General features: G+C 37.3%; 1 protein-coding gene and 1 long non-coding RNA gene across 10 annotated transcripts in view; one reads left to right on the top strand and one right to left on the bottom strand.

The window, feature by feature from the left end:
* Window positions 1–24,826, bottom strand: part of LOC136265957 (uncharacterized) — a 65,297-nt gene that overhangs the window by 11,372 nt on the left and 29,099 nt on the right. For 6 of the 9 annotated variants that reach the window (XR_010705836.1, XR_010705833.1, XR_010705830.1 and 3 more), the window contains 2 exons: window positions 15,671–16,066; window positions 14,859–15,264 (listed from right to left, as the gene is read on the bottom strand). The exons of 1 other annotated variant lie outside the window; for it this stretch is intronic. This is a non-coding gene — a long non-coding RNA (uncharacterized lncRNA). Of the gene's footprint in view, window positions 1–14,858; window positions 15,265–15,670; window positions 16,067–21,980; window positions 22,640–24,826 lie in introns of those variants that run through there. 2 more of the 9 variants (XR_010705834.1, XR_010705838.1) reach the window with 2 other exon arrangements.
* The window catches only part of LOC136265955 (E3 ubiquitin-protein ligase COP1-like), a 66,374-nt gene continuing 62,334 nt past the window's right edge, over window positions 20,787–24,826 (top strand). Inside the window, exons 1-5 of the mRNA XM_066060897.1 lie at window positions 20,787–20,970; window positions 21,269–21,742; window positions 22,376–22,435; window positions 22,493–22,590; window positions 22,646–22,707. Coding sequence (XP_065916969.1) covers window positions 21,282–21,742; window positions 22,376–22,435; window positions 22,493–22,590; window positions 22,646–22,707 — 681 coding nt within the window. The 5' untranslated portion in view covers window positions 20,787–20,970; window positions 21,269–21,281. The remainder of the gene's footprint in view (window positions 20,971–21,268; window positions 21,743–22,375; window positions 22,436–22,492; window positions 22,591–22,645; window positions 22,708–24,826) is intronic.

Below are 24,826 nucleotides of genomic sequence, written 5' to 3'. Positions count from 1 at the left end.
TCTCCTTGCTTTGCTGCTTCATCATGTGCATCCGTGGTTCTCGATCACACTCTAAGCATGTTGGTGTGTCCCCAGCAATAGATCTTGCTGTTGCAGAGGGGCATCTACCAGCTCCTGGGCTTCTGTAGGTTCTTTTAGGTGTCTTTTCTATAGGGAAATTCTTTATTTTTCCCTTTTTATGTTTTTCTTCTAGCTTGTTTTCCATAGAGACATGTGGGTGGAAGGGAGTGCCATTAGGGCCAGAGAAAAAGTTTTTTTTTAAGTAAAAGAGCACCCCCTCCCCCAATGAACTATTACAGAACCCCCATTGTAGTTAAAACTGTTGATAGAGCAACATACGTATAATTATGAATTACTTTTATTTAACTATTACCACAAAAGAAGAGGGTACATGCCCCACCCCTGGATGTCTCTCTCCACTTTTTGATTGTATATGTAACCTGCAGTGTTCATGGTGAGCTTAAAAATATACAAAAATTGAGTGGCAAACAAGAATGTAGATGAAGAGTGTAATTGCGTGGGCAGTTAGATTTCTATGAATTTGCTACTGTTAAAAATTACCATAACTTTGAAATGGAATATGCTATGAGCTTGCAACAAGTATCAACTTGTTTCTTGGATAAAGATCTTCAATTTGGCACCTAGTTTGAATAAATTGAGTGTTGTATGGGTGATATATAGACAAAAGTCACTATTTTTGAGCATAAAATGAACTGTAGAGGATATCAAAGGTCAAATCTGCAATGGCTCCACATCTCAAAATACACTTCATGGTAGGTACTATGTACAAAGTTTCATACTTTCTGCACAAAGTGCAGAATTTGCTCATTTTTGCTAGCTAAACCGCTCTACTACCACCTTTTTCAGTGTAAAGGAAAGAACAGCCAAATTACGGCCAATTTGAGTTAAAAGTCACAGGACTGAGTGTAGTCAATGATTATGGCCCACCGTTGCAAGTTTGTTTATTACATATAGCTGGTTGCAATCAACTATTTCTGTTGCCAGTTACTTTAATTTCTTGGATGTGTCTTGTTTTACTGCCAAGCTATTTTGTATGATGCACTTTAAAAAACAAGATAGATAAAACATCATATCAATTTAAATATGAAATTAAATAGTAAAGAGGTGGTATTTTCTGGGTGGCGTGTGACATATCGCTTGCAGATTCTTTTCAAATACAAAGTGACCCTATTCCATGCAGTGACCCTATTCCATGCAGTGACCCTATTCCATGCAGTGACCCTATTCCATGCAGTGACCCTATTCCATGCAGTGACCCTATTCCATGCAGTGACCCTATTCCATGCAGTGACCCTATTCCATGCAGGGAGTGACCCTATTCCATGTAGTGACCCTATTCCATGTAGTGACCCTATTCCATGTAGTGACCCTATTCCATGGAGTGACCCTATTCCATGGAGTGACCCTATTCCATGCAGTGACCCTATTCCATGCAGTGACCCTATTCCATGCAGTGACCCTATTCCATGTAGTGACCCTATTCCATGCTTTTCTTGTACTGAGTTGCCAGAAGCAGCTCTAATATATTATTATAATGCTGCTTTAAAAAGCCAAAGCCAGATAACAAGAAGTCTTGGACTTTCTAATCCTCACAAACTAGCAGAAATAGACTGAGTGGGTATGAAGTTGCATGTATTGCTATGCTACCATGGGAGAAGTTTATAGGGTCTAGAGCTGAGTTACAATCTAATGCTATTATAATTTAGTCTCAGGATTGTTGTAATAACATAACAATATACTTATACCTGAGCTTTAGTTTTAACATAGTGGCACAACAAAAATCATCGTGCACTTTTTATAAAATTTTCCACATAAATATATAGTACTCCCTTATATAGTACTCCTTGCATATGACATGTATTTTTAGATATAGTGCCATCATGTATTTGACCTTTGGTGGGGAGAGCACATACTGTGTGTTTATACTGTAGTGCGAATACGTGAAATGCGAGCGAGTTTGGATCGATTTGAACCAACCATAGATGTTTAGACAAGTAAAAACTTGATCACAGCTTTTGAAAACCACAATCACTATTTCGTAAGAGTTCTGAAACCCACAGTCAATATTTTGAAGTGATAGTAAACATGCCTTTGCATGTGATACAACTTTGTTACGGATTTCTTTCATGAAGAACGTACGAAGCCACTCTTTACAATCAAGGTGATGTTGTAATGCAAGGCAAAAGGCTACGTTTATGGTATTTATAGCTCTAATGCAAGTAGCAATTTCCTACCTATTTGGACAGTACCTTAGAAGTGTTTGGATGTTTATCAGGTCGTCAACATGGTGGGAGGACGTTGTATTGAACCATTTTGGTCCCTGTGACTGGAGGGAGAATTTCAGGGAATGCAAAACAACATTTGATTACCTTTGTCATAATCTGCAGCCGTTATTTCAGAAGGCAAACACTAGCATGAGGAGGCCAGTCTCAGTTGAGAGGTGTGTTGCTGTAACATTGTGGATGCCTAGAGTATTGCAGTATTGCCCATTGTTTGGTCTAGCTCGGTACACAGTGTGTCAAATAGTTCACAAAACCTGTAAAGCTATTTCAATTCAGTGTACATTAACTTCCTAGTTTCTACTGGAGATAATTTAACAGCTGTAATTCAAGGATTTCAGAGCAAGTGGAATATACTACAGTGTGCAGGATCTATTGATGGTACAACATGGTAGTATAGTACGAAAACTTGTTAGTTAATTATTTTGAACATCATTAACTGTTATGTAATCATTTGTTTGTACATACGAAACTCATTGATCATCGGTTTTACTGTTTATTAGTGTGATTGATTTGTACATTAACTTATTCATACGTACATACATTCATGTACATCTTTAATGATCAACTGTTATATACTACACAGTCCTGCATGACACATTAAAACTCATTTGTTGAACCAAACAAAAAATAGCCCTGCAAAGTCCAATGAACTCTAACCAAAAGGTTAGAAGGCCACATCCATGGTGCAGAGAGTTGCAAACTACTTGACATGCTCCACTAGCTATTTCAATGTCATCAATATTGGGCCACCAGTTCTGCCTTGTTAATAGGGATATAATTATAGGCACCTGTTAGATGGCTCAAGCTTAATTGGCTGAAGATGTGTGAATATCTTCTCATCAATACAGTATCCGAGGTACTTAATTTGTGGTTGTAAGAATATGTACTTTTCAAATGGCTTTCTTGTTCATTAAGAAATCTATCTAAATTCTGTGAATGTTCTAAGTTTGACCGATCACCAGCAGATCATCTATGTAGCAAACAAGGGCTGTTGCTGGGGCTGCTGCAACTCTAAAAGGTAATCAACAATTGAAACAGTCCCAAATGTGTTATTTACATTAGCTAGCTTGGCCTAATCTATTTCGCGGACTGGACTCACTTTGACGAATCTTCATCTAACAACATCTGCTGATATGCTGCAGACAAACCCAGCCTTGTATACTTTTGGCCACTTGTGGGTTTGGCCAACAACTCTGGAGGTTTAGGTTGTGAGTACTCGTCCACTTTGAGGATGGGATTGACTGTAACTTTATAATCCCCAGATAACCGAATATTTCCGTCCACTTCGGGTACGGAAACTAACAAGGTGTCCCAATCACTGTCTTTGACTGGCTGCAGTAGTCTCATAAACTTGAGTTCTCACTTGATTACCTTCTTCAAATGATATGGAACAGAATGTGGGTGGCAAAACTTGGGTTTGAGTATCCTTTCAATGACATCGCCTTTGAAATCTCATGATTCTCAAGATATCTTCAATTAATTTTGTCAAAATGTCACCAGCAGACTCTTGCTATCCAACTGTATGTAATATACAATTCCAACCCATCAAGTTTGGCCCAAAATCTTCAACCAAAACAGATTGTGTATCCCATTGTAATTCTCATATTTGACATGTAGTTTCCCTAATACTTTCTTGGTTGACCAGTGTATGTCTGTAAGGTGACTTGTGAGGCTTCAAACAGACTTGTGGAAAATACATTTTCCTTGCATATAGTGATAGCAGCTCCTATGTCAACTTCAGCTCTGTTAAGTTCCAGTTTGATTGTGAGTGAACACAATCTGGTGTCTTTAACACAGAAACAGACTAGATTGTTTTTTAGCCTCCCCACTCACTTGTGACATCCATCCACTTGGCTGCCTTTGACTTTCTGTTCCTGTCTGAGTTCTGCACAACAAACTTTACCTTTCTTCTCACTATTATCACTAAAATAATTTTGTATCGATAGTCACTTGGACTATAGTTGCCTAATTACTACAACGATAGCATAATTTACTTTTCCTTTGTGAAAATGAGCCTGCAACAGAGGGATCAAGAAGCACTGCCAGTTTTCTCTTCTCTTTGACCCCTTTTACAATCAGGTACAGTTCCATATGCTCCAGATAATTCTTCTCTTGGTCAAATTTAGGGCGGAAACAATCATAGATTTTTAGTATTCGAGTACTCTTTAATGTTAACGATTGAGTACTCCCAAATACTTGCTATTTAATATAGCTAGTCACATGTGCATGTTTACACTTTACATTACTTTATTCACTTTAGCAACTGACCACAATGCAGTGAAGATCTACAATTATTACCCTAATACTTACACGTAATTTTATTGTATAAACTTTTAAATGAATTATCAAGTTAAAATTTGTAAATGACAAGTAAAAGCAGTACTTCTGTATACCAACAATGTCAGTTCACTCAAATACATAATTTGTTAATGCATATATGACCTGGATCACTGGGAATTAAGATATAAGAATTTAAGAAACATCTTTCAAAGCTGAGCAGATTAAAATTGACTTCTTTCAGCCAGCACAGATGTTGGTGGTGTATATAAGTATCGAAAACGCCCACCATTAATTTTCCACCAATCTAGGCAACAGTTTCCGGGCTCATCACACTTTAAAGGAGGCTCTGTTAAGTATCTATTTCACCTGCACTTCAGCTTCATTTAGATTATCTACATCATTGTTGTCACACTCCAGCAAGAATGCTAAGGCACTTGGAGGTTTTTCTGTATTCACAGGGGTATCTTGTTCACCAACTCCTTCATCTTTACCATGGCTCTGTTCAGCATCATCTTCATTGTCTTCTGAATCTGCTTCTAGTTCTTTAACTTTCTGTTTAAGCCTATCAACAACAGCAGATCGTTGATCTTCTTTCAAAAACTTCAGCTGAAGGTATCTTGGGTCAAGTGCAGAGGATAATATGGCTATTTTAGTCATAATGTCTGACCCATCTGGATTAAATCGTCTTGATCTCTGTTGTAACTCTTTGTTTAAATCTCTTTACAGTTGATACATCACCGTTGGTAGAAATCAAATGCTTTTTAAGGAGACCATTAACAACAGGGTAAACCAGTGACATTGCCACTACCTCAGCCTCACAAAGTTCTGTTGTGGCCACCTGCAAAGTCTTCAAAATCTTTTACATTTGTCCCATCATCACCCACTGATCATCTTTTAGGTACAAATGCTTAGAATCAGTGCTACTCACAGTATCATCAAATAACACAGCATATACAGCCCACCTCTGCTCTTCAAGGTGTTCAAACATCTGGTAAGTGGAGTTCCACCTTGTGGTAACACCTTGGATAAGGTGGTGTTCAGGTACATTAGTTTGTTTCTATTTTTGCTTTAAAGCTGCTATGGCATTACTGCTGTGTTTAAAGTGCCCTACCAACTTTCATGCAGCTGCTGCCAGCTGAGTAAGCGCACTGTCTGACAGACCACTGTTGATCGCCAGTTGCAGTGCAATGTGTGGCCGAAACAACTTACATCATCCCAGAGCTTATGATAACGTCCAGACACCGGACAAAATCCGGTCAAATTGCATAGATGTCTGACCATAATGCAGTTTGTCCGGACACAGTGTCCCATCAAAGCATAAAGAAAGAGCCTAAGGGCTGAGCTGGCATGCTATCAACAATAACATTCACTTGGTTGCCAGGAGATAGTATACATTCTTACAACCCAAGGAGTGACCATAAATGTACCATTGCCAACCCACTGGTGTACTTTAACCACATAGCAGCTGCAGTAAGGCATGTGATGTCTTACCACTATAATGTTTATTTGCTATGCTACAGTAGACATGTTAGGCATTCATCTCATGCCAGTCAATTTTGGCAATTGTCCGGCCGATTTTGGTTTGTCAGGCTGATTTTGGTTTGTCAGGACATTGTGGTAGGACAACAGAGAATTCTTATCATAAGCTCTGTCATCCCACCCCACCCCTTCAACAGCCACTGTCATGTTTGCCACAGTGTCATGAATGATTACTACAATGTGATCATCAGGTATGTTCCATTCTTTTGCACCAGTTTGAAGCCATTAACCCCAGTATGTTGTTCTGGCATTTCACGAGTCTGGAGCACTTGACTGACCATCCTCCAGTTATCATCAATATAATGTGCTGTAACTGTAAGGTAAGCTTTGGTGGCATTACTAGTCCACAAATCAGTCGTCAGTGCTAGGTACTGCAACTCCAACTCCTTACACAATTGCTCTTTAACATTGAGATACATTCAGCGAATCACAGAACTGATGTGTGTATGTGAAGGTATAGAATAATTAGGTTCAACCAATCCTAAAAGATTTTGAAACCTATTTCCATCAACTATTGAAACTGGTCGCGTATCATCATTGTCACGTACGATAAACTCAGCAATCCTGTTTGTTACCTTTGCTGCGTAGTCTGGTGAGCAACACCAATTAAAAGAAATAATATTAGTTTGTCACTTGTGACTACTGCTACTATCTTCACCAGTCACGGTCTTGTATTTGTCAATATGTTTAAGTCGCAAATGATTGAAGAAGTTTGTGGTTCCACCAGTGTACACTAACTGGACATCATCACAAAGAGTACAGCTGGCTTTTTAAATCGTTTCACCATTCTTTAAGACATCTGTCAACTTGAAGTACTCCCATATATGGCTACTTCTCTTTTGCTTCGCCATGCATGTAATCAATCTCAATAATTCATACAAAATTAATAGCCTGCACACGTGATACAGCTCATGTGATCTTCGCGAATACGCGGGTACTAAATTTACTATCTGAGTACAAAATCTGATAGCAAGTATTCGAGTACTCGCTGTATTCGTAGTCGAATTTATCTAGCGCAAGGCCAGTGACAAATAAATGACATATTTTCTGCCATATGACAGAGGATCATTAATTCCAGTATTCCAGAGGTTTCACAAATTTTAGCTGGGGCCTTCCAGTGGTGGTTCATCAGATAATTATTCAGTTATCATCTTTTCCACAGGACTACTTTGTGATGCTGCTGTAGAAGAGATCCCCAGTTTTTTTCATAGCACTTTATAGCTTTCCTAAAACCTTTCTTTATTACTCTTACTGTTGTTGTTTTGATGCTCCACACTGTCATCAACATTCATAGACTGCACTTACATTCTCTATTCTTCAGCAGCCTCCTCTAACCTAACTGTTCAACAGCAGCCTCACAAATAATTATGAGTGTTTGTGTAGCAGACTGTTTCTTCCTCAAAAAAAGTGGCCTTGAAACGTGGATTTAAAAGTGTTGCAATCACAAAGTTGTCATCATTGTGAAGGTATCCAAACCATGTCTTGAAGGATTTAAGCATTTCTTGTTTGGTAGTTTTAATTCCCAAACCACTTTCATTTGACAAGCTTAGTTCTATTTTCAGAGTTTCTATTAATGGAATCACCACTGATATGCTTGTATCATTAGCACTTAATTCTTTTGTGACACATTAGACAGGGCTCCAATAACTTGATAATTTTTAAATCAGGCGTGCACCCACAGCCACTAGTTGTGGGCGCGCTCCTGGTCTACTGAAATTGTTTTCGTAAAAATGTGTGTGTACCTATCTATCTACTATCTATGTTTGTCCATACACACCCATATTAGTAAAATCATTAAATGGTAAAGCAGCTTGCATGTAAGAAGTAAAAGCAAAATGAAGTCTGTATTCAACTTCCACTCAGGTAAATGTTGCTCTGAAGTGATTTCTTTTTGGCAGTCTGAAATACAGGTGTGATGACTCTGCTCAGACTTTGTGAATTACCTTCCATTCAGATTTTATAGAACTGAAAAACAACAGTACAGGCCTCATAGACTACCAGAATAGCCTATCCCTTTGTATTATTGAAAGGGATGTGTTCCCTGCATGCACAAACGAAAATGGAAGAGCAGCTTTGAGGCTTTGTCGAGAGAATTTGCAGGAAAAAAAATAGTCAAACTATAAAACAGTTTAGAAGATACTTCTGTGCATAATATGTTGCTAAAAGACAAGCACAGTGCATAGAAATGCAATTGAAGAAATATGAAAATTTCATGAATTACAAAATCCGAAATTACAATAAATTAATTATGTATTATTGCAAAGCCAAAATACCTATTAGCTACAATAGTAACATAGTTAATTCCAAATGAGTTAGCTAGTTGCATGGTGCCTGGTTTGGAAGTAGCACATCAACTTGTTTCTGCTTGATGCCAGTCACTGGCAGTTAATCGCTCAGGGAGGCCATGATCAGCATCATAAAGCTAATGGCTTGGCATTGTTCCACTAGACGTTCCAGGTGAATCCCACTGAATGGGCTGGACTTGTATGAGCTAACCCTCTAATTAATCGTCATACGTAACCGCCATATGGCGGATTAATCCAACAACTTAAGCGCTGAGTATAATTTTGACTTCGCTACAGTTTTTTTGTGCGTTTAGTAGTAATGCAGTGTACTTACCCTGAAACCCTCATGCCCACTGGGTCTTGGTTACTGGGGTAAACGGATCCCTCATGGATTATTGTGCAAGAGATGATGTAATCACAGAAAATATTTTGTTGTGAAAGAAGACTGGTTTTTTAGTTGTTAGAGTTGTTAATTGTGTCTTATCATGGAATGAAAGAAGACGATCTGTAACAATGGGGACAGTTACAAGCTACTTTTTCAAGGCAAGGCATGGTGGTCATCCGTTTCTTTACACATACGCATTGGGTGAATTGGGTGTGACAGTGGAAAACTTTGAAGAAACTAGATCTGATGTGAATCACTCTGTGAGTTAACACCTTAGAACAGTAGTATTAGTTATGTGGGTCATGGTCATGGAAATAGAAAGGGTCCTTATGGTGAATTCAAACAAAATTCCAATTTTTAATATTATGATGGGTGTTCTATCTAATTGTTGTAGTTCTGATGTCATGTGTAGAACTGATGAACAATACTATTTTTTGTTGAGTATAAAAATTACACAGTGTGCATTAATTAAAATATGAAATTATTTAAAATGTGTATATAATTGTACCTCAGATTTTTTATGTTTAACAACACTGATTGCAAAAAAATTGTTGAATAACAAATGACGTATTTTGTAAAGAGAAATTTTTACACCTGTTCAAGTAGATAGGGATATTGTAAATTTCTCATTTTTATCCTAAGAGGTCCCTTTCTATATTCAATGGTCCATGCACTCTCAGCTAGTTTGATAGAGATAGGATCATGTTTACAGCTGATTTTACTGTTTTTGTTATCTTGTGGTTTATGCTGTGTAAACAAAAACACCTCAATTGAGTTCCTCATTCCATAGGGAGCATTTTTGATATATAGTCACTAAGTAAATGTCCATACAGGTTGGCTAATACAGTCTTTTGGTCCATGGTATGCTCCGCTAGAAAACCTGACAGTTAGAGGATTAAACGGTATGCTGTATTTACTTGATTTGTGCCGCACCCTTGAATAGTACCACAGTGTGGTACTTGTTTTTTGATTGTACCACACCTTCGAATAGTACCACACTATACTCATATCAAGAAGTTTGCGGAAATTTGCTACGTTTTTGCTCCAGCCTCACCGATTTGTTCACTATAAAGTGGATAAATCCTATTGTACAGACACTTTATACTCACGTATCTTTTCACTCCAAATACGTATTTCAGATTCCCAAGTAGCATGAGAAAGAGCAACTCATGGTGAACAGAATGATACTAAATGAAGCTCGGTACACAAAAAACCCGCTCGTCATTTTGACAATACAGGAACACAATTGGTTTCAATACATTTCCTATGGGGCATTTTCACTATTCTTATAGATTCGATCATATCTCGTGACATGTTTGGATTTTTCAGGATTCGCTGCTAGATTCTGGTAGCCTATTCTTGAGCGTTTCTAACAAGCCATAGTGAGCACTTCCAGCGTAAAGTATATCTCGTCAAAACGATGCTAAAGTCGGAGGTAAAATATGCGGGCAATTCAGAGCGAGATTAAAGCTGTGTTTTGGCACGGAGTTCGTCGAGTTAGGTTTGACAAGCAACGCACAGCCAATCTTTAACTATAAATAACTTCCCACACTTAATCCAGTGCTTTAAAACTATTTTATTAATGAAACACTGTATGTGTGCAAAAGTTCTAGTACACCAATACATCTGTCATGAACTGGCACTATGGAAGAATAGCCAATCTTTGACGCTCAGTGCAGTAGAGATGTCCCAAAACCTACAAAATGAAAAATCAGCAACAGTAAAGCCTTTAATAAATGAAATATAGCAAGTTGAATCAATTACAGCTGCTTAATTGCTTTGATCTTGATTGGACAAATCACCTAATTAGTCATGGCAGGCCTGAAAGTTCCGTTTTTGAGCAAAACTTCTTCATATGTTGGCAATTACTCTTTACTAGTGCTCTCACACCTTTAGTATTAATCTCCATCTCGATTTAAGGAAGGCGTTGTCCTGGTAAAACTTAAACAGCTGTCACATCATTGAAATTCCAGATATTTGTTAGTAAATTGGCCACGTAGCACGAGACGTGAAATGGTTGTGTTACAAGGGCTTTAGTGAAAGAAAGGTCTTGTATACAAGAAGTAAGTAGCAACGTGTTGTGATTGTTTTATAAAACCATAATAATGTAGAATAGCTATAGTAGTGGTAGGTTTAATATAATTAGTAACGCACCCTTGAATAATACCGCAGTGCGGCATTATTCGAAGGGTTTTATCCTTACTTAAAATAAAATAATAGTACCTCTGGGCCACAAATTGAGTAAATATGGTATATCAAATCAGTAGTAACTACAATACATTACGGGTGGAACAAATATCAAATTTTAAGAATCCAAATATTCTTCAAATTAACGACCGAATTAATGAATTATTCCTTAAGAATTTTTTGCATAACTAAGTGCTCGAAAGGGACAAAATCACTTTGATTACTACTACATCCTATTATGAAAAGCCTTTTACATACGTGCATTTGTTTTTAAAGATGATGTATTACAATTTAAAATGACAGTGTTCAGAGGCGATTAAGTGTGTAATTGTTTGATTTAATGAATAACGAATATTTCTTAACAAATACGAACTTTTCTTAACAAACGAATAACGAATATTGGTACTATTCTTTCAGCCTTACAATACATCGGTAAAACCAATGCACCATAAAAAGTGTGAATTGGTTACCGTTTCTGATCTGGATCAGTGAATTGGTGCATCCTTAATAATAATAATAACAGTCAATTCTTTACATCCTCTGTGGTGTGGGAAGGAATTCAGAGATCTGATGTAGTACCTTGGTGGCCACTCTTCTACTAAGATGAACACTGGCATTGTTGTTTCTTGATATTCTATGGTTGCTCATCCTGATGTTTGTAGCATGGATGAGACCGTCCTATCCTATCCTATCCTGTAAAATTGCCAGTTTCATCATGTAGTGTCACCACATCTCCTTTCCTTATACTTGTTTGTTGTACCCAGAGATTCTGTGAAACTTCCTCAAGGATATAATATATTCCTCCAGAACTGCTTAATCAGTTGCATCTGTTTGTCTGATTTCAGTGAGAAAGTCTAGATCATCTATATCTTCTGAGTCTTCAAGAGTCGTTTCTTCTGCCATGCAACAATTGTGATGGCGTAAGTGGCTCTGGGTCAGAAAAGTCAGTCATGTTAAAGATCTGTCATTCAACATGACTTCAATTTCAACAATCACTGTTTCTAGTTGATTCAGTGAAATGAAGCAAATGTTTTTCTTAACTGCTTGCTTGATTGGCTCAATCATGCATTCTCAAAAGCCCCATACCATGGGGCTCACTTGGGAATAAACTTCTATGTAACATTCTGATATTCCAGTGCTATTTTCGGTATTTTTGATTGAAATAGCCTCCTCTGTGGCAGCAAGATACGTTGATACATTATCTTGCATGGTAGTGATTTTGTACTGGAAAATCTTCTAAAAGCCAATAAGAATGCCTCCACAGAGAGATTGTTCGCTACCTAAAGGTATACTGCTCTTGTTGCAGCACATGTATAAACGGATATAGACTTTTCTGTCTTGTTCTCCTTACTTTAACAAATAATTATAAAGCTCTGGTGAAAGTCAACACCAATCTGATCGTAAAGGGCGGGGCTTTGGTGACTCAGACCTTTGGTAGTGATAGAAGATCTGGAGCTCTACATGGTTCCCCATGAGTTTCCAGAAATCTCAATACGCTTTTAACTCACTGTCATATAGATAGTATCCAATATACTTTGAGAAGGACTGTAATGTTTCTACATGGTATGGGTAACTATCAATGACAATCATCTTGGTGATTGGATGCTTGGAGGGTAGGGAAACTTTCTAAAGTCAGTTGTAGGAGTGTTAGCATTAGTGACCAATTATCAACGCATATCCGTTATCAATGATATTGAGACATGCGTAATGTAAATGGCAGTATGGCAAGTATACAGATTAAACAAGGAGCAAAAAACATGGTTTTCTTTACTGGTAAGTGTTTAGAAAGTATTTCTTGTATAATATTCTCTGCCAAACCTAGGTCCTAGTTACCAAATTATTGCAAATAATTACATGGTTTTCACCAACCGCAAAAACCTGTAACGTAATTACAGAACTATGGTGCAGCACAACATAGCCAAACCTGAGCCTTCAAGGATATTCCCACATTATATAAAAATCTTTTGTAAATCCATAAATTCCACAAAAAAAATTAATGGGGAAAGTTCTAAATCCATTGATAATAGATCTATGGCAACGTATTGGACAGACGATAATAGATTAATGATGGTAATAAGTGATTAATTTGCGGTTTTACGCTTCTTGACATAATGAACTGGTTACTTCCATCAGTGCTGTGAAATTTGTTTTCTATGGAGAGTGAAGAATGGTCTATTGGACAGTGAAAACTATCTTTGTAGGTTGTTCACTATCAAAGTTATGATAGTTTTGATGAAATATTGATGATAATCAATGATTTATACTATGCATGCTTCCGCAACGAATCAGTTTCACATCATTACAAGGAAAAGTGTAGTCATTTCACAAATGGGGGCATTGCTACCAGCCTAATCATCAGATTTATGGATCTATGTTGTTTCTGATTTGAATCCAGCAGGGTAATGACAAAATTAGGTACATAATTTTTATAGCAAGTGATATACACGTAAAGCAGATAAACACAAAAACAAACACAATTTGGTATCACTATCTGTACGATATCCTGAAACTTTGTTCAGGACATCTAGATGATAAAGTTTGTATTCATTTCAGCACTAATATAAATATACACATCATATGTGACCCACTGAGCGAAAACTAGCCGTTTTCGTAAAATTCTATTTTTTTGCTATAAAAATGTATTGAAATATACTGAGTAAAAATTACGCGTGCATAAAAAATTACACACATTTTAATTGTATCAATATTCACTGAAACAAAGCTCAAATCAATAAAACCTCAGATTTGTGTGTTCAGAAAGTCCTTGTTTTGTGTTTGTACAATGTAAGACACGTGAATTATGGGTGCTTATTTACAATGCGGTAGAAATATAGATTGTCATTGTCATTGCATTGTTGAAATAGCTTTCTTCCTTGTCCACACAGAGGCATATAGGAAAACACTATACCTTGATCAATTGGCCAGTTCATGGTGAACAGACTGAGTCATACCTCGTGTCTGTAACCTGTTTCAGTCGTGAGTTTAAGTGCCTGTAATTTATTTGCTGTATATATTGTTGCTATACAAATTGAATTTATTCCTGTTCCAATTGTTTATTACTATAACTCCAAGACTATTCATCACAAAAGGCTGAAATTTTGGCTGTCCACTCTGTTACTATAGATAACAGAGAAGTAGAATGAAATTCAAGGGTCATGTGAAAATGACCAGTGTTTGCTCAGCCAGCCACATATGTGACCCGCTGAGCAAAAACCAACCATTTTCGCATGTTTCTTGGATTCCATTTTATTGCTTCTTTGTTATCTATAGTAACAGAGTGGACAGCCAAAGTTTCAACTTTTTGGTCTTGGAGTTGTTGTGTTAGACAATTGGAACAGCAATTTATATAGCAACAATACAGCAAATAAATTACAGGAACTTACTTAGTCTATCATAACTCACGACTGAAACAAGCTACAAAGACAGAATTTTAGCTCAGTCTGTTCACCATGAACTGGCACATTGATCAAGGTCATAGTGTTGTCCCTGTACATCTCTGTGTGAACAAAAAGGAAGGCCCAGCAATGAAATAACAATGGTAAACTTTATTTATACTGCATCGTAAATAAGTGCCCATAACTCACACATTTTATGCTGTACGAACACAAAACAATAGTTTTCTTACTAAAAGGTAAATGTGATGGTGCATCAGTTTTATTGATTTGAGCTATGTTTCAATGCATACCGATACGATTAAAGCATGTATTTTTATGTAGCACACATATTTTTACCCAGCTTATTTCAAAACATTTTTTTATTTTGAAATAGAATTTTGTGGAAACAGCCAGTTTCACTCAGCAGGTCACATATTAAAACGTTGTATGATGGATTAAGTTATAGGTATGGCACTTTAAGCTATTTGTACGTATATAACCAGAATTCATTATGTTGATGGTTGATTACATAAAAAAGAATTAAACTAAAATTTATATTTATGAAAAAATATTATTATAATAAGACAACACTTGTTTGTGGTCTGTCTCTGTCATCACAAGTTACTTGATAGATGTACCAGTGTAGCTACTGACTCTAAGAGACCTGATTATAATACCTAGCACAACAGAAACAACTGGCACTGCAACACAACAACAGCTGACTTCTGTAAAATTCATCAGTCATACAATTACTTTTTCAACAGCTGGCTCCTTCTAGAACTATTCTTTCTTGATCACCAGGCAGGTCATTTCACTATGCACCATCTCATTCACAAAATTCCTACAGATGTTCCTGGAATACTTATCGTTCCTGGTGGCTGTTACTCGCTGTCCAATAAAGTGTTCCCTCTCTAGAGGTGTGCAACAACTAATTTATACATATCTCGATATTTCCCTTGAACTTATCTCGATTATCTAACACATCTCGATAACTGAAACAATTATTTATTTTAGTAAACTGCCAATATTGTAACCAGTAAAGTGAGTAAATTGCAATTTGAAGACTATAATCAAGTGAACAATGTTAGTCTTAACACTGTTCCTAAGTGGTAGGAGAGTTGGAGGAAGTGCCTACACCATCAGGTATACAAATAGTTTACAGAAGTTTACTATTATCTAGATTAATAAACCTATCATCCTTATCTCAATAAGTCTTATGATATCTAAATATTGAATATATCTACTATTGAGCTAACCACACACCTCTATCCCTCTCATACAAATATATTAAGTGTCAATACAATAGAAATTATTCACCTGGAGCAAATCTCGATCTGCAAACTTCTCCATATGACCTGACTTCATCTATGAAATGCCAATGGAACCATGCTGTGAAAATCTCATGATTTTTAGGAATTTTTCATAGTATGATTTCATTCATATTACATTGGTGTTTCGTAGCTACCACTGATCATCATCCTCCTGAATTTTTATTCTGTTATTGCCTGCCCACCACCCCACTCTATTCAAGCATCTATGGTACAGTAACCCTTGTTGAAATATAACTAGTGACATCCAAGCATTCATTATGTGCTGTTAAGTGTCTTATGACACTGACGTGTACCCAGAGATTCATAGCTACCCTCCTCCTCCAGTAAATATTATTGAATATAATGAATCAAATGTCTTTGAAGATGTAATGTTACATGAGTGCTAAATAAACACAATGTGTTTACAATTAGTTACCATATACATATAAATTTTTGAGGGATGTAATTTTCGCAGTTGCTTTGGCTGTCCATGAAATTTTCATCCTTGAAAATTAACAATTATCAGGGTGCTTTCTAATAGGTAGCCTCAGTTAAGAATGAGTGATCCTCTAAAATGCAACCACAAAAATTCTGAAATTTGTTGATCCGCGAAAATTACGTCCCTCAAAAATTTGTATGTATACAGTATGTGATCAATAATCAATGATTAGATTGTATGGGTGCTGATGGAACATTGCAATAGTTATTATGTGATTTAAACTTGTTTGATAGTAGTTCATCTGCATATTCAATCACAGAATTTGGTAAACTTTCTGGACCACCCCACTTTGTAGTCTGCATGACAAAGCAGACAATGGTAGCCAGAACCTGAATAAAGAATGATAGCTAGCTAGACTCCTCAACCAATGATATACCTACATCTCTTATATTAAAGGCCTGATTTACTTGGTTGGACTATTGTCCTCCTATGACATATACAAGAGACACATAAGTGTGAAATTTGACTGAGATATGTTCTGATCTTCTTGAACAAGAAGATCCTGTGCCATGTATACGTAGTATATGAGTTGGCTTTGTGGGTCCAAGTGGCCACTATGACTTTCTCATCAAAGTCAGCACCAAATTAAGTTCAGTTGCTACCTGTTAGTCTATCTCATTTTGGCATATGTGATATTTATTAAACTAGCACCTTAACACATCTGTCGTAGGAGCTAAGATAGTGATGTAAGCACCAATGAGCCTATTGATCAAGAATGGTGCTGACTGTCTCAAGCTCTATATATAATATGCAACTGAATTATTGTCAATATATATACTCACAAAGAAATAAAACTGGGAAGTAGGCCCTATCCGGATCAGGGACCATGCATGGAGCCACAGAAACTCAAATTCTTTGTAATGTTTGTGCAGTCTTTACCTTGCTGCTCTGTGGGTTGCAATCACAACTGATATGCAACATATTAATAGCAATCAGTCTTAATTTTACATGTGAAATACATAGAAATCTACACTTCTGTGTCCCTACTAAAGCACTTATGCACATGTTAACACAGAATTTAATTTGTTGTAATTAAAGTTACTGACTTGTGATTCTAATCACTGTAAGTTGATTGCAGGTTTGGATTGTCTTATTTTAAGCATAAATGTTTGAGTTGTAAACTACAACATTAAAGCTGAATTTCAAAAATTCGGTCATATATATGTGAGGCTTCCACACACATCCAATTCCTTGACTTTGACCAACTGTAATGTGACTTGCCAGCATGCTATTGATCTGAAATTACCACACAATGCATCAATAACAATACAAAATGACAGGTAAAAATTTGAAGCTGATGGTGTGTTCCTACATTGAGTTATGATGTCTCAAAGTCATAAAACTGGATGTGTGTGGTGTGGAAGCTTGATTCAGTCACATATAGACTTATATGTAACTCACATGTCTAGTATATGCACTTTCCTAACACTTCAGCATTTTTGTTGAGCACATCAGGTGACCTCCATGTAGCTAGATAGCCTCATGCCCAGCTAGGCTCATGCTAATGCGCAAACACCATCTGGTGACATTGCTTGAGTTTCTTGGGCCTGGAAGTGCAATCCAGCCATAATATCGGTTGACCAATCAGAATCAACGAGTTGCACAATTGCATGAATGTATTGGAAAGTAGACAACCAGACAGTTCATTAGATAGAAGTTATTTACCTAGATTGTTCTAAATGTTTGTTGTCAAGTTGTGTTTTCCGATTTCACCTTATAAGACCAAAGAATCGTAACTCAATGTTTCACCAGAAATGAAATGCTATCCTCTACTAATATGATAAATGAAGAGATTGCATCTAGTAAACACTCCATTCTGAGTTTTACCATTTTAAATTGGTTTTTCATTGTTTTCAAATGATTATGCAACTCCTTGATTCTGATTTGCCAGCCAATATTTTGACTGGATCACACTTCCAGGCCCAAGAATCTCGAGCAATGTCACCAGACAGTGTTTGTGCATTAGCGCGAGCCCAGCTGGGCATGACACTAGCAGCTAGGGTGAGTGCATGGGTGGCAGGCAAAGGCTTGTTTTACAAGGCATAGGCTAGAGTTGGGTGTATTGTATAAGGTCAGTAGCACGCTCAATTTACTTTTATCCAACCCCATGGAGTCGTACGGTCAGATTTGGCCTTACTGTAGTGATACACATGATCAAGTAGCTATCCAGAAAATTGCATGGGTCTTTGAAATGAATTAAGGTGCATAGGTAATGTTGTTATTATAGAACCTAGGCTAACTAACATCAAGATAATTAGAGTTGGATTTCCATGGCTCTTACCTGTTAAGTGTTACATTATACGATGTTCATAGCTTACAGTATCACGTGGTAGTATGCACAACTTAAATCCAGCGTGTATGGGGTATGCTGGTAGCTTCTGCAATGTCTGACTACAAAATATATCTAGCTATCTTGACTAATACATGCTTCTCATTAGTGCCCAATTTTCTGTCTGGCCCATTGCACCACGCACTTGCAAAAGTTGTGGACTGGTAGATAAGGTTAACTGTGAGACTATATGGAGGCAACAACAAAGTCAAACAAACAACAATACAAATGAACCAACGTGTACCGATTTCACACATGGTTGTGAAATACACATTCCCAAGACACTGTAAACAGCACAAAAAGACTGCTCATGTACTTTATGTATTGTATATGGGTCTTTGTGTGTATAGTAGGCATAAATGCTCTGCAAGTAATAGTAATACATGGCTACAAATAGCGAAGTTTCAGTCAGTGTATGTAAATTTGATAGTGGGTTTTGGTTTGCTTTCTTCCCCACATGATGGGATATAGGATTTTTTCATTCATTAAGGTTTCACAGCACAAGTGCTGAAGATCTATAGGAGGACACCTGGTCCTACAGCCTGTTTAATTATGTTTGTATTAAGTTTGTTTGAAAAGTTGAAGAAAGGACATGATTTGTTATCACTTAGAAAAATGCTCACTTTTCTCAGTTGCTTATCAAATGTTTAGTTACCAGTTCATGTAACTGCACGCTTCTATCATTTACAAAGTGTATCCCACTGAACATGAGTAGTGTGGTAGCATTGTATATATGCATGGTTGTGTGGTACTGTAACTATGCCTTTACTTAACTTCTGCATGTTACATGCATGTCCACTGCAGTGATGTGGTCTTGCTAAAGTGGTGGCCATTAGCTGAGATTTCACTATATATTATGCTAATTACCACATAGCCATTCTGTGCATTAGCCAGTGCTGACATTGCTACTGTACCCATATGGTACAATTCAATGTATAAAATCAAATAGACACATGGCAAGTAATAATGAAAAGTGTAGATCAAGTAGCTGTTAATATTTTATACCAAAAACTTATCAATGTATTGGACTGTACTGCAATTAGTGTGAATGCTATAATTGAGTATTTGATTGGCTAGCTTTGCTACTCAGTGATGAGGGGAACAGATCTAAATTGCACAGATGAATGTTGCAGTGGCAATATTACCAGTAAATTTCTGCAATTAGAGATGGCAAGATTTACCCAACTATATTTGGCGCAGAAATTTTGTTAGGTTATTTCTGTCTGATAATGGACAGGACAAGGGTCTGGAAAGCACAAGATGAAAATTTCAGTCACGGCTAATTGCTAAACTGAGGCACAGACATCTTACTCGGGGAGCTATACATTAGCTACTGCAACTATAGCTGCTATTGGAGGAAGATGTACTATGATTCATGGCATTTATATGCATGTATATGGGGGCTCTGTATAGAGACTTAGCTATAATGTGTAGCTATAGCCACTATGAGTTAGCTATCAGTAGCTAATTGTTGTGTTGTGTAAGTTCAGTCTAATTGTGACTCGGCCATAGGCTATATAGCTAGCTATATATGGCTATATAGCTAGCTATATATAGTTATAATTAGTGCATGGGTACAATGTTATAGCTATATGTATGATGGTTATTGCTATAAGAGTTGTAATGCTTTTTTTTGAAACTAGGATAAAAACTGAATAAGCTATTGCCACTACATACACAGCTACCATGGTAATTGTGGTAAATACTGCATGATATATTGGTATACGTTTAGATGAATTCTCTGTGAAACTCAGACTTTTAGTTCATCTGATGCTGCAGTACAAGTTGATGATGGTAAAGATGAGAGACATCTAATGAACTGTCTATGACTTGTAACAAATGTCAAGTTTACTCTCTTATTAGTGTACTGTGAAATTAGTGTGCATATTTTTAGACTAGCTAGTAAATATCTATATCTCTAATTAATGCACACTCTAATAACCTGGTTCTTTATTCTTATAGTGGTGCACCTTAGCTGGTGACTGTTGTCATAATTTTCTCTATTGTAGGATTAAGAGTATATAGGGTAGAAACTTGGGCTACCAATATATTGTCGAGAGAAATTGTCCCAATTTTTAGAATTCTAAAATAATGAATGCGGTTTTTAGCCGGGATAGAAATGACCTAATTGATGTATGGAAAGGTCATATCAATAATTTGCAGTGATTTTTTAAATTCGCGCAATTTATTGCATAATTCATAGATTGCTCAACCGGATATGAAAATTAAAAAAATTCTCTTCGACTGCGCTTAGTTCACGACACTCATATCGGGGCGTGCGAATTAAGCCGTAGTGTGGGCGTAGCTTAATACTTAATAATAGGTTGTTGTGAGGCTGCCTGCTTGCTTTGTATGGACTTGTTGGAATTGAAAGTGAAAAAAAGTGGCTTTGTTCATACAGCAAAACTGACCGTATTGGACCGTTTCCGACGCGTTGGAAAGGAATTATCCGTTGTAGCGAAGGGACAGGTCATCAAAGGTACGCGATTTTCGTCGCGTAGTAAAAGAATGTAAATCCTAGCTATGGGACAACTGACATTCCTAACATTCACAGGGGCGTTAACGTGGCAACCATCACCTCTCAGTTGTCTGATCCCCGTTATTACCTAGACATATATTTACTCCTCAAGTGTGCACAGCATTTAATGAGGTTAAATTAAGTTAACTAGTTAGCTAGCTATAGAGGGAAAGACAACAGATGTTAGCTAGGAAAAATGCACAATTTATGCAGTATGATGGCAAAACTGTCTCAAAGCTTTTTTTTTTTTTACTTCTAGGGATTTGTAGGTCATGTCAGGAAGACGAACAAGAACGCAGCCGACTAGAGAACCAACACCAAAAAGAAGGCGTGCCAGTCAAAGAGGAGATAGTGGATCATCAAGCAATGGAGAATCATCAACTGATGTACGGACCACTACTCAACAGCAGTCACAACAGAGAACTGATATACGGACTACTCAACAACAGACTCAACAGAGGCCACCATCACCTACAACTAGTTCAGCAGGTTCGAGGGTAGCACCATCCAACCCAATGCCAACAAGACCAACATTACCTGCTCGTCCTGTCAGACAACAAACAGATCCTGGGGACCAGATAGCACCATCATCACCAAGATCTACTAGAAAGATAATGAGTCATGTTAGTGAACTACAAGTTGCCCCAGACAACCCAGTGGACCCCTTATTACATCAACAATTAAATGCGTTACCTAAAGAATCATTCAAGTTACAAAACTCAGATTTTATATGGTAAGTAATGCATTAACAAGAGCTATATGATAAATCTGCACAAAGATGTGTTAACAGCATCGAACATTTTTGTGGTTGTATAACCTTGGGCCTGTTTTTTCATGCTACTGCATGTGTAATATGAGAAACTGTAACCAGAACAAATGTCATCTGACCATTTATGTAAACTGTTAATGTAAACAGAGTGGCTGTTTTGTGTTTGTATATATATAAGTTTAAAATTTTTTTTTTGCCTTGTCAACATACTTTTGGCTTTGTTTCACATCACCAAGGAAGGGCATGTGCTACTGATTCTGATCAAGTGGTGGAAATGACAGTGTCAACTGCAGCTGTATAATTGTTAACATTTATTACAACATGCTACAAGTAACCACCATCTCATGCTCAGCTTTGGTCTGCATTGCTGTTTTTTCTACTGCTCCTAACCTGAGGTTTTTAGTAATGCAGTAATCTCCCCCAATTATTAGGTAAATAGTTACATGGTCCTTTGTGTGTTCAAGCCATCAGGTTCATCCCAATGTATTTAAAGCCATTATTTAATTACCTGTCTCATTGGCTAAGCATTTTATGATGGTGACATGTTTCTGTATGGCTTGCATTTCATTATATCGTATAATACATGTCTCACTGTAGTCCAATATGTTTTGACATCTTAAAGGAACCCTTTATCACTCCTTGTGGACACAGTTACTGGTTAGTTAGACATAGTACATGTGGTTGTGACTTGACTGTATTGTTCACTCCACACAGTTATGATTGTATATCATCAAGTCTTAAACAATACAGCAGGTGTCCCTTGTGTAATGAACCAATGACTAATGATGACTCCCTCATTCCTAATGTGACATGTAAGTCAACCTCTGTACCTTCATCCTTGTCCTTTATCCCTCTCTGTTCCTATAGTGAGTGAAGTTATTTACAAATATCGCAAACAACAAGAAGCAGAACATCTACATGAACGGGAGGTGATAATATCACTGTGTACACGTCGTCCTATAATGACGGGAGCGAGGATGGGTTGTACGCTCCTCAGTGGGACGTGACCCATGAGGAAAAGAATTCCTATTGGCCATTACAGTGTCACACTTGAAAAATGCTTACTAATACAAGAGCCAAGTTATAAGTATCCGGCCTTTTGTGTTGGAAAAAAAAAGGCATGGCATTTGCACCCTGTAGAAACCTCAGCACACAGATTGTATTCTAATTTCAACACAATCACCTTTAGCCCTGTATGTTCTCAATTGTGACACTGTGTTATTGGGAGTTGTAGGGATTCTTTGAATGGGGTTGTGTAGTACAGTAGATATAGAGTAAATTCTCTATGTCGGACCTTTATCCCAGGGTCTTAAAGCAATGGGAAGGTGGATAGTAAGATTCAGGCAAGGTGTATAGAGACTTGACTGTGTGCTTGTGATTATGTCATACCGAGTAAAAATATGTCACCTTTATGCTGTGGTCTTAAGGTATGATATTCACAGGCAGCTTCATTCCAGACAGACATCCTGGGTAGTTCAATTACACGACCAAATTTATTATAATTTGCAATACACAAGTGTAGCAGTAAATGGAAGATGCTGTATAGTTGCACACCAGTTGAGCACAGGTCTGTAGCTAAATTAGCTGAGCGAGAACGATGGCACCATGACATGCAGACATGCGTGGTTGGAACAGTGAATGGTTATCAACCCCAGCGTGGGACTACTATGAGGGTTATGGGGCATAAAACAAGTTGGAGTTCAAACATGCTCCTTGCACAGTATGAGACTTTCCTGAGTAAAGTATACCATGCATGAACGTGTCATTACACACAACAGACACCAAGTAGCTAGTTAAGGAAAGTTGAAAAGAAGAAAACTGTTTAGGTCAGCTGTGCTGAGGTGGGCTGATGGGTCATTATCAACATACTTGCAGAAGTGATATCATGACCAGTGTGGAAACAGTAATGAAACCACAACGACAATCTTCCATTATCACCAGATGTTGTTAACAGAACAAAACACAAAATGTGTGGCCTGGCTTTTCTGAGGATCCAAAGGTTTAACTTATGGCAGTTCTTCAGATATTGTTGTTCACAACTGATGGACAGAGAATGTCAAGGTCCATTAGTGTGTAAAGAGGTGGCTATCTATTATTTGTATTGTTACGTATCAGCGGACCAATAACTGCATCATTGATGATATGTGGCGCTGGGATTGCTGACCATTTGCGCAGATTACACTGGAAGTAGTGGCCTTGTGTAGTGTGGCCTTGTGGGGGATGTAGTGTGCATATGTAGTGTTGCTTAATTCAATTTAATCAGTTTAATTGATTGTCATATTTTTGGTCCATTAGCAAGAAGAAAGGCTTTTGTTTAGATAGTTTAAAAATAATATCAGTCAGTGGACGTGAATATGAATTTCACTATTCTCCTCCATTAGTATCTTACAGGTACAGTGGAAGGGTCCAGGACACCTTACAATATCCACAACAAGAGCCAGTAATATTCCATGAATCATTACAAGTGTATTGACCTACTGTCATGTTTCCCTCTGAAATTTGACCTGTCTGTATAAACTTTATGGTAGTTTCATCACTTCAATTGCCCATTGTTATGCTGTTGCCATTGATTGTTATTATTCACACACCATGGAGGTAGTTGGCAGAATGTGTTGATTTTTATCAGTCCTTCAGTTACTTAGCTCATTCCTTCTCTTGCAAGTTGTCATGAGACCAGCCACCCCCTAGACAGGGTAGCAAAGTGGAGGGCTAATGGCTGATATTGATAAGACAAGAGCTAGATGGAAGAAAGTTCTATTATATAGTTGCTCAATGTGGGGGACATTGTGGCTGCCATGATGATCATCTTCAGAAAGTGAATGTTATGAGTAGAAGAAAATGCAGTTGTGGACGTCAATAGTGTAATCAGTGATCAATAGCAATGTGAAATGAAAAGTGTATGACCACTGTGTTTGTGTGAACAAATCAAGTTACATAACCATTGAGCAATTGTGCCTTACATATTAATAATGCTCTTACTTATTCACTCCTGAGTTGTCAGTGGTAGTGGACAACTGTGAAGGAGTGTCAGGCTTAAGAGGGTTACAA

The sequence above is a fragment of the Dysidea avara genome, chromosome 9 (genome assembly GCF_963678975.1).
Source record: "Dysidea avara chromosome 9, odDysAvar1.4, whole genome shotgun sequence".
In the NCBI taxonomy this organism is placed as follows: Eukaryota; Metazoa; Porifera; class Demospongiae; order Dictyoceratida; family Dysideidae; genus Dysidea; species Dysidea avara.
This window is presented reverse-complemented; position numbering and strand designations above follow the sequence as displayed.